The 11,028-nt window shown below is 43.2% G+C and overlaps 1 protein-coding gene across 2 annotated transcripts in view; it reads left to right on the forward strand.

Annotated features, from left to right (window-relative positions):
* The window catches only part of LOC142098267 (gap junction gamma-1 protein-like), a 16,748-nt gene extending 6,222 nt beyond the window's left edge, over window positions 1-10,526 (forward strand). For both annotated transcript variants that reach the window (XM_075180970.1, XM_075180971.1), the window contains exons 2-3: window positions 7,192-8,365; window positions 9,411-10,526. In XM_075180970.1, coding sequence (XP_075037071.1) covers window positions 7,210-8,365; window positions 9,411-9,418 — 1,164 coding nt within the window. In that variant the 5' untranslated portion in view covers window positions 7,192-7,209 and the 3' untranslated portion in view covers window positions 9,419-10,526. The remainder of the gene's footprint in view (window positions 1-7,191; window positions 8,366-9,410) is intronic.
* The last annotated feature ends 502 nt before the right edge of the window (window positions 10,527-11,028 follow it).

Genomic DNA, 11,028 nt, shown 5'->3' on the forward strand with positions numbered 1-11,028 from the left:
TTGCCACTATTGGCTGTACTCTGGGATGCTGGGTAATGCATCCACTACTCCTTAGCAGTGATGCCTTTGTAACCCTAGGAGATGGTACCAGACAGACCTGTATATTGGTTGCTATTATATACAAGCTAAGCCAGGGTCATGATTCTCTCATAAGCTCATAGTCTCTTCATGAATGTAGGCTTTGTGTTTTGTAAGTAATCCAGCTTCCAAAATTCTCCCCTATAACCTCCCCTGCACCCCCACTGCTACCCTCCCCCCAACAACATTCTTGACCTTTTGTTCCTGTCTCCAAATTTTTTTTTCTGTGCCCCCAGGCTACGAATATTCCTCCTTCTTTCAACAGTGAAGTAAAATAACACCGGGCCCCTTAACCCTGCTGAGCTGTGCTCCTGTTATTCATCGCTAATCAGTAGGGGCAGGGAAATAAGTTTTTAAAAAGGTGCTTTCTGTAAGCCCCTCTGAGTTAAGCCCCCCGCACCCTTCTCCCAAGACCAGTGTGAAATGAGGACAGGGCAGTAACTGCTTAATTTTCAAGAAACTCCACTAAGAATGATGTGAAGAATAAAAAAAATCTTGACTTTGGTGCAACTTTTGCAGCCGTAATGTGATGTCTGCACTTCTAATGCCTGTTGCACGTTGGGGTTCGTTGACCTATTGCAGTTTTACTTTTGGTCATTTGCAAGATAAAGAGCTCAGGTGATTGCAATTAGTCTGCATTTTAATTGGTGTCCCCAAGTGTGTCACATGCCAATGTTAAGAGTAAATGTGAACACGCCAGAGAGGGGGGGGGTCCTAAATACTTTTACCAAGGTCTTTTAAGTATTCAACTTTCTGCTGTTTTTAATTAGGTGTTGGCATTCCTTAGTGGTGTAGGTGGCCTCTGGTTGTCCAGCCGGTCCTGGAATGCCTTTAATGGCTGCTTCCCTTTTGTCACAGTTTCTTTATTAAGAAATTATTAAGGTGTCCGCATGTGATTCTATTACCGAGTATTGTCCTCTCGCAGACAGTGCTCTGGACTATAAACTTGATCCCCTTCTTTCCCCTCATTCCCATAAGAAACTTTTTGACGCAGGACCTTTAAATCTGATCATAAACTTCACTTTACTGGTTCACAGTTTTATGCGAGTACGGCATCAAAGAAGTAATTGTTCTGAGAGTACCACCCTTCTCCCATCAACCAGTTATTTGCAGGTTTAATGTCATGATTTGTAGATCTGTAAAAACCATTTATCTGCTTTGATAAAACAAATCCTCCCGGGGTTCAAATAAGACTCAGACTTGTGTCCGAGTCCTATTTGAATTTCACACTCTGACTGAAGCTAGTGAACTGATTTTATAGTGAACACTCTACATCTGTTTTGGTTATGAATGTTTACTACTTGAAATTGCTTAATCTTGCTACAATAATATTAGGATGTGCAAGTCTCTGTTTTGCACAAGAAATGTGACTCTTTTAGACGTCTCCCCGGAGAGAGTTAAAATCTGTAAAATAAATGTGCTTGCACTTCAATGTGCTGAGTGTTTGGAGACCTATAAATACCTTTATACACTAAAGAGTGGAAGCAGCCATTTCATATGCTGCATCGATAGATTCCCCAGGAACCAATACTGAGGCACAGTATATGGACCAGCATTGTGTGTTTATATCCCATCTGAGCGGTCCATCTCATTAAACCTGGTCAAACTGGTGCTATCATCATTATTCTTTTATTTATATAGCGCCACTAATTCTGCAGCGCTGAACAGAGAACTCACTCACATCAGTCCCTGCCCCATAGAAGCTTACAGTCTAAATTCCCTAACACACAAATCACCGACAGACTAGGGTAAAATTGATAGCAGCCAATTAACCTACTAGTATGTTTTTGGAGTGTGGGAGGAAACCGGAGCACCCGGAGGAAACCCATGCAAACGCGGGAGAACATACAAACTCCACACAGATAAGGCCATGGTCGGGAATCACTCTTGACCCCAGTGCTGAGGCAGAAGTGCTAACCACTGAGCCACTGTGCTGCCCAATGGTGCTAGAATAAAGTACCCCAAACTTCAGTGATGATAGTGAATTAAGAGGGTGCGTACTATTGAGTATTAGCTCAGCCAGAGGAATTGCTGTCTTCACTGTGTATGCTGCAGGCATAGGATAATGACTGTGACCTAAAAGTTTATCTATAAAAGTTGCTTGTTCCGGAGTCGTACGATCTGCCCAGGTGTGTGTTACAAACTTCCTATGACGTTGAAATGTGGGAGAAACCTTGTGTTCGATGTCTCTGTGTCTAGTTCATGTTCTGTGTCTCCCGGATGTCTGAAATACGTTTCATATTCATTCTACCACCTGTATAATTGGGTGCATTGTCCTGGCATGCTCGGGTGGGACGTAAACACGCAGTATTGGGCTGTTAATGTACAGGGTGTTTACTAATAATTTCTCTGAAAGTCTGAGGTGCGTGCAGATGTTCAACGAGTGCATTGTGTAAAAAAAAAAAACCAGCAAACAAGGGGAATGGGTTTTTGGACCATGCAATTATCATTTTGAAATGACAAAACAGAGCACTTGTGACCAAAGTTTTCTCAAGCCACAATCTACACCGTGCTTTATTCTTGATCCCAAATTGTGTAAACCGGTTATATAGGAACCTATTTTCCCCCTGTCTTGTTAATTTGCGCACATCAGGATTTTGAATAATGGGATATTGAGTTTTAGATTACTAGTGGGCATGGTCTGTTTAGCAGAGGACCCCGTGAGTCTGTGCACGGTCATTGCTGGCTAGAATGAACGGGACCCCTAGCAGTCAGGTTTCAGTCCACCCCCTGATCAATAAGATTATGCAGGTTGACATGTGTGCGGCAAATTGAGCACAGATGCTGTTTACCAATTCCGCCGGGTCAGGATCACGTTTGGTTAGATGATGGTCAATTTCTCTGTGACCTGTGAAGTTTGAGTAAAGGACCACAGGAAGTGCCAAGTCGGAGCAGAACAAAGGGACACTTCATGGGAAGAAAATAAGTGTCAATTCTTTAACAAGGGGTGACACAAAACTGTGTGTGTGTGTGATCTATGGCTTGTTCCTCGTAGAGCTAAGAGAGGGGTTTAATTCTGTATATTACAATATCCATGTGTCTAGAAGACTAATATCAGAAGCTTAATGGAGTTCTGTCCTCCAAATAGTTATGGTGTAATCTCGATTTAAAAACCCATCTATAGTTTTGTTTGGGGATTTAAATGGCTTCTTGCGACACTCAAACCAAAAAAGTCATATATTAAGTTTTGTTTTTGTTTTTTTTTTTTATTCTTTTAAAACTGTTCTCAGCTCCTGCCAGATGTTCTTGTGATCTTACACCACAACCAGTTAAAGAGTTTAACTGAAAAGCCAAATGGGGGTCTGACCAACATTCTTCATTGTGTGGGTTTTTGTTTTTTTTTCCCATCAATTTGACTCGTTTTAAGAAACGTTATTGTGCGCAGTTGATATATCCTTACTGTGTGTGCTTCCTCAATCATGCAACTTATAAATTAGTCTCTGCAACAGCTGGGAGCACAGATTGCATGTGTCAGGTAGCTGATTGCCCCCTGGTGGTTAGGGTTATAGGAATAATCTGCAGGATAATGATACTCTGCACTTACCCTGTTCTCCTTGCGTCACTTTGGGCTGTGTTTACTGGTCTAAGCCCTGTCCTGTTTACTCTTCTATATTGGTGAATGAGTTATGAGCAATAATTGTTATTGAAAATGTAGGTATAGAGGTCAGGGGGTCACTGGACCACTAATGAGAGCGGAGAGGGTAATTAGGGATGTCCGCATTGAATCCTCAGGCTTGCACTTACAGTAGGTCATTTCCTATGGTAACCGGTTCTGTATTATGACGTTGCAGGTTATGTACACACTGTTTTGTTGGGGGTGGATAAACCTCACCCTGGTATTATGGAAGTGTCTTCATGACTGGCTGTTAACCCTTTCCACACCAGCGACTTCTACTAATATACACTCCAGATATATTTCTTTCATTAACTTGAAATATAACAGTGATTTAGTTCTCTGTCGTTCAGCTGACCTACAGAGGTGGTTATATGGGAACTTGCTGTGGTAGGGGCAATTAATGTGCAAATTACAATGTTTGTGTGTGTGTGGTGTCTGTCTTGAAGCAGAAGTTTTAGGGGATACCTACATAGTGGCGATGAAATGCCTTTTTTACTAATAAGTGTTGGGAAATCAACCAGTTATCATCTTAGCAGTCTCTGGCGTCAAGCCGTGATTGGTCGGTCCTTATAAACCAGCTCTTGCTTCCACCTGGTTACAGGCTTATATTCCGATAAATCAAATGCATTAGACATGGAGAAATGCACACATTTTGTTTATTTTTTAAAGATCATCAGTAACCAGAGACATGAGTGTCTTCACTATGACTTAACAAAAAAGAATGGCATAGGGATTTCTTTATGGAATCGTACTTCCTGCATTAAAGGATGAGCCAAACTTTGCAGTTTTTTGTTAGATACACTCCACAATAATTGGTTTGATACACCTGAATGCATATCCCCCACCACTGCGTTATGTCTTGCATTAGGGGTGTGAAATTACTAGCTGAAATTAACCATCCTCTGTACTTTCCTCTCCATGATTAGTGTCCTTATACATTCATTTTGTATCCTTGTTAGCATCTGCATCCTGCATTAACACTTTTGGGGGAGTGGTGGTGTTTTCCCTGTGTGTGAAATTAACACGGCTAGTTTTAAGGAAAAGACTGTTAAAGGGACAGGATGCACAGACAGCTGGTTAAACTAGTTTTTCACACTTCCCGGGCAAATGGGGAGATGGAAAAACGAATAGGACAGACAAATGGGCAGCTGTAGGGTAAATCTCCTGGTGCCCTGAGATGTTCTGCTGCAGAAAACCTTCACAGCTGGACATGTGTTGCTGGTGCTTGTTTAACTGCAAAGTGATCATTGGCCATATGTGTCCTAAAACATACAGAAAATATTGTCACCTTTTTTGGCTACACAGAGGCCATTTGGTTATGTTACACTGGCATCAGTTCTTATTAAGGTCTCATGTCATCATCATCATTTATTTATATAGCGCCACTGATTCCGCAGCGCTGTACAGAGAACTCACTTACATCAGTCCCTGCCCCATTGGAGCTTACAGTCTAAATTCCCTAACACACACACACACAGACACTAGGGTTAATTTTGATAGCAGCCAATTAACCTACCAGTATGTTTTTGGAGTGTGGGAGGAAACCGGAGCACCCGGAAGAAATCCACGCAAACACAGGGAGAACATACAAACTCCTCACAGATAAGGCCATGGTCGGGAATTGAACTCATGACCCCAGTGCTGTGAGGCAGAAGTGCTAATCACTGAGCCACCGTGCTGCTCATGTCTCGCCTCTCGTTCCATGATTGCCCGTCCTTTCACTAGTGCCTCATACTTGTGACATTAATGAGTACACGCTGTCCTTAAGTTTCCATAATCGGCCGATCCAGCCTATGTCAGACACTTGACCGTAAGATCTAGCTCTACTGGAGATTCTCGTCCGAATGGACACCTCAGGCAAACACAGCATGCAGAATTGGATGTGGTCATTGTCTGACTAGATTTATTGTCCATCCCTATTGATCTCTAGATCCTGATGATTAAATATTTTTATGGTCCCACGCTGTAATTGCAAGAATTGGCCTTTATAAGTTTTCAAAATTGCTGAGGCTCTTTGTTATTTTCCCTACTGTTGTAATCTGTGGTCTACGTTGGACTAGAAGATTTTGAGTCGCCTTTTTTGAAGAATTTCAACTAGTGTGTAATCTGGTGTTTAACAATCGCTGGTAATCGTAGTGTGCCTTATACTTATCACAAGGGCAAAGAAAACGGTAATCACGTGGGAAGATTTACACAAGAAACTTACAGTAAATAAATTATTTGTACTAATAAAAAAAACCACATTATTTACTAATAATACTGATTAAAATAGAACAATTGAACTGGTGTTTTCAGATACCTGTGTAAAACGTTACCACAGGATGCATGTTAGCTGCTTTCTGAAAGGACCTGTGGCCTGCTTGCAATGGAGGTGGACATTTTGTAGGATGAATTAATTTGTGATAATACAGCCTATTATTCATTACCTAATAGGGAGTGCCTCAGTGATTTCACTTGTTCCTAAAGCTGGGTACACACTACAGAATTTTCCACCAACTTTTTATGCTGAGCGAATTTACATGCGATTGATGGTCCGATCGCTCGGTCCATGGACTGCATACACACTAGCCTTGTTTAGGACGATAAAGGGAAGAGCGGACGTCCCTTTAGCGACTTTTTACAGCCATGTTGTCGTGAGCAATGTAACTTCGTACTCACTGTTGTGGATCGGTTGAAAGTTTATACACACTACACAGCGGAAACGAGATTGGAACGAAAATATTAAACGGTACGACCAACCAAATGAGGCAATAATCTTCCATTTGGTCAGACTTTCGGCCATTGTGTCACTGCACACACTGACCCGACTTGAATGAGCAGTTGTATGTCGGCTGATTTAGCCGATTATTGGATGAAAACTGTGTAGTGTGTCCTTAGCTTAACAAATTGGCTGCGTACTTGTTGAGCCCACAAAATTTATGTCTACAGTATGTAGGTGACAGGTTTATTTTAAACAAAGTGCGTCTGTAGACTTTGGACAACAGGCAGCCATTTTTGTTGAGACCCATGCCTTATGAATATTTGGCTATGAATTACCTCATGACTCATGGTGGCACTGGTTCCTTGAATTGATAGGCTTCAATATTGGACCAACCCACAAAATGGCTGCCTCTAGTATGTGTACATGACAGATTTGCTTTGAGATGAAAACACGGTTGAAATAAAAAAACAAATTGTGGTTCCGCTCTGTGACCGGGGATGTGCTACAAAGATAGAATAAACAGTTTTTTAATGACTGTATTCTAGGTGTCTTGGACTGAGTACAGTGTATAGAAAGCCTTTTAATTTTTTGGGAGTGTAATGTTTTTATTTCTTTGCGTGTCTCTAGTATAGACTGTTCTTTGGATAATAAAGTCCTAAATAATTGATGTTTGCTTGAGTGGGTGTTAGATGTTTTTATAATGTACGCTTTTAGCACTTAAACCCAAGTATTTACACATGTTCTGTCTGGTTGGATGATTAATTGCCGTATATTAATGCTCTCTCTTTTGTTACAGAGATAATCTTCGCTCACGATGAGTTGGAGTTTTTTGACGCGTCTCCTCGAGGAGATCAACAACCACTCCACCTTCGTCGGGAAGGTCTGGCTAACCGTCCTCATCATTTTCCGGATAGTCCTGACTGCCGTGGGCGGGGAGTCCATCTACTACGATGAACAGAGCAAATTTGTATGCAACACGCAACAGCCTGGGTGCGAAAACGTGTGCTACGACGCCTTTGCGCCGTTGTCTCACGTCCGTTTCTGGATCTTCCAAATCATTCTCATCACCACCCCGTCCATCATGTACTTGGGCTTTGCCATGCACCGGATAGCACGTCGCCCAGACCCAGAGTACAAGAGGCAGGTGGAAAAGTCTGGAAGCAACGGCAAGAAAAGGGCGCCTGTGGTTCACCGGGGCGCTAAGCGGGATTATGAGGAAGCGGAGGATAACAATGAAGAAGATCCCATGATTTGCGAGGAAATGGAACAAGAGAAAGATGTAGAGGACGGAGGCAAAAGCAAACATGATGGCCGCCGGCGCATTAAGAGAGACGGCTTGATGAAGGTCTATGTGTTGCAGCTGCTCTTTCGGTCAGCCCTAGAAGTTGGGTTCCTCATGGGACAGTACATATTGTATGGGTTTGAAGTGATTCCGTCTTACGTGTGCACTCGGAGCCCTTGCCCTCACACCGTAGACTGCTTTGTCTCTCGGCCCACCGAGAAGACTATATTCCTGCTCATCATGTACGCGGTCAGCGCCTTGTGCCTTCTGCTCAACCTGTGCGAGCTGTTCCACCTGGGGGTCGGTGGCATTCGAGACTCCCTCAGGGACCGAAGCCAGGAGGCTGAGGATCCCAAGTACCCTAAAAAGGCTCCTAGTGCTCCACCTAACTACCACTCCGTGCTTAAAAAAGGAAAGATGTCGAACGGCAAACTGATGTTCTCGCAGAATGGGGTATCCGAAGCCTATGAGTTGCCTGTGTCGCATTCGGATGTACACGAACTGGACAGGCTACGCCAGCATCTCAAGATGGCCCAGGAACACCTGGACCTGGCCTTCCAGTTCAACCCCGCGACTGACACGACCAACGCGTCTCGGAGTAGCAGTCCTGAGGCCAACAGCATGGCCGCCGAGCAGAACAGACTCAATCTCGCGCAGGAGAAGGGAGGAGGAGTCTGCGAGAAAGCTGGTAAGTGGGAAGTAGACGGCGGGTTAAGCCAAAGGCCAGTTACCTGTAGTCCAGCAGGGCTTTTGTGTTGCCTGGCTGTGGTTCTTGTAGGCACATCTAGTTACTTACTTGACCCTCGTAGATTATTTATTGTGATCTAATGCTAGCTAGAAATTATTAAAGGGCATTTTTTTTTTTTTTTAAAGTTTCTATTTCATAGGTTGTGCAATAGTTAAATATACCCCCATTCATAGCACAAATTGCTACTCCGGCCCAGTGCCCCTCTTTTGAGCCTTGATTGGGGGGGCTCAAAAGGAAAAAAATCAAGTTTGTGTATTTTACTTTTCCCTTGTAGATGGGTAACCCAAACTGCCCGGACGCTCTTTTAATCTTCCTAAATTCCCACAATAATTTCCTCTGCTACCAACTCCACGTCCTCATTCTTCGTCGTGCTGGTGGTCTTTGGATGAATTGTGTCGTTATTGGGTTATAATTAATCCATTTATAGGTCAGACAGTAGTCATTTTTTGAATCCTGGATTACATTGTAAATCTGGTACAGAGCACTTTGGCATAACAGTGCTACATCATCATCAGCTATTTATATAGCGCTACTAATTCCGCAGCTCTGTAGCGAGAACTCGCTCACATCAGTCTCTGCCCCATTGGCGCTTACAGTCTAAATTCCCTAACATACACAGACACACAGACAGACAGACTAGGGTCAATTTGATAACAGCCAATTAACCTACCAATATGTTTTTGGAATGTGGGAGGAAACCCACGCAGATACGGGGAGAACATACAAACTCCACACAGATAAGTCCATGGTCGGGAATCAAACTCATGACCCCAGTGCTGTGAGGCAGAAGTGCTGCCCACTAAGCCACCATGCTGCCCACCTATCTATCAATTCTTACTTTGCAACTTTTTTTTTTTAAATAATCCCCTTTTTAAATGAAGCTGCAAGGCTACAAAAGCTTTATTTCATGTGCGATTTAGTAGCGTTTTTTCCCAGTGATTGCTTGTTGCTATCTCTAACTGTATATTTTTCTCTCCCTCCGCAGGTTTGTGATCTCCGAGGGATGGGGGTGGGGAAACCGGGGATTTGGGGTTTTGCAAATCCTACAACACAACTGGAATTGAATTACCGTGGGGTCTTGACTTTTCCCCCGACCAGGAAACTCTGCGTAGGGTGAAGAAAAGGGAACGTCTGGAGAGAGCATGCGATTGTGAATGCTCCTCTGTTCTGCTGGCTCAAGCTGCATTATGTCGAAGAATATTTTCCAAGTTCCGCTCCCCGCAAAGGGCAGCCAGCTGTGGAACAAGGTTACCGCCACTGGTTTACACGGGCTGCCACCAAGCCGCTGCCGCCGTTAATGTGTTGCTCTGGTGGTCGACGTGTGCATAATATAGTGGTACTAGCTTCATTTCAATGTTTTTTGTTTTGTAGTATAAAGGATGGCATTTTCTGCCCAGAACTTTTTTTTGTATTATTATTTTTTTATATATATATTTTTTAATTAACTTCTAAAATAGAATTGTGTTAGGATTGTGGGAGAATGTGAACGTATCGGTACGGTTCGCTTAAGGATAAGGTACAGTAGGCGGTCTCAATCCTGGCACACGTCAGCCACAGTCGCAGACCCCCATGTTATGGGTCGCAGAAGTGAGATTTGTTGGTCATGTTAGGATTTTGTTCAATTGTTGTGACCGTTTTTTATGTGTGTAATGTTATATAGTGCAGAGGCACGCCATGCACAGGACAATATGGTTTGGAAGATTTTAGGAAGAAGTGGGGGGGAGGGTAATTTTTTTTTTTCCCCCCCATCCTCCTTGTTTTAAAAGCTTTAAACATTCCATTACTTCTCCCAGTTCTGCACACCCTCACTGTGAGTTTCATCACCCTGCATTGCCACAGTGCTATTAAAGGGACTGGAATGTTCCATTTCAGTTTACATTGGGGAGCGGGGGGGCTTATTCTCCTTAACCCTTTGCAGCCAGTTGTGTTTTGATGAAGAGCCATCTGGCAGTAAAGAGGGGGGGGGGGGTGCACATTCCTTCACCCTCGCCTTTGCAAATACCAAAAGTCTATTCTCTTGAAAAAGCAGAGGGAGGTTGTGCTATCTATGCAGCGGTGAGAGTGGATCGAAACCTTTTTTTTTTTCTTTTTATATATAAATTCAAGGCAAAGGCCCCCTGCGAATATATTGGTTAGTGTTTAATAAAGTGTAAACTCTATTGCTGACGCCTGTTCAATTTTAGTGTTAACGTTACAATTGACGGCCCTATTACAATTTATACATAGCCATAATATAGGACCCACTTTAAACTAGGATACCCCTTGTAGCGTGAGCGTTGCTAAGCCCTAAATTTACAGAATATTGTCAGTTTCAGTTTTCTCTAACGCTTCTAATTTTGATCTCAACCATTACCCCCCTAATCCTTTGCTGGCCACATTAAAGTGTCCGTTGCCTACACTGTGGAGGCAGCCATCTTGTGATCTTCACGTGAGGCGTTTTCCTGAAGCTCGGTTACGCCCACCAAAATGGCGACCTCCACTCTGTACACGAAGGTGAGACAATATCTCTACCCCCCCCTCCTCTAGTGCCTTGAAATTTATACTGATGTTTAAATATGCTGATAAGTGGAGGGGGCTGTTTCTCATTCCTATGCTGGACAAGC

The sequence above is a fragment of the Mixophyes fleayi genome, chromosome 7 (assembly GCF_038048845.1).
Source record: "Mixophyes fleayi isolate aMixFle1 chromosome 7, aMixFle1.hap1, whole genome shotgun sequence".
Taxonomy (NCBI): domain Eukaryota; kingdom Metazoa; phylum Chordata; class Amphibia; order Anura; family Limnodynastidae; genus Mixophyes; species Mixophyes fleayi.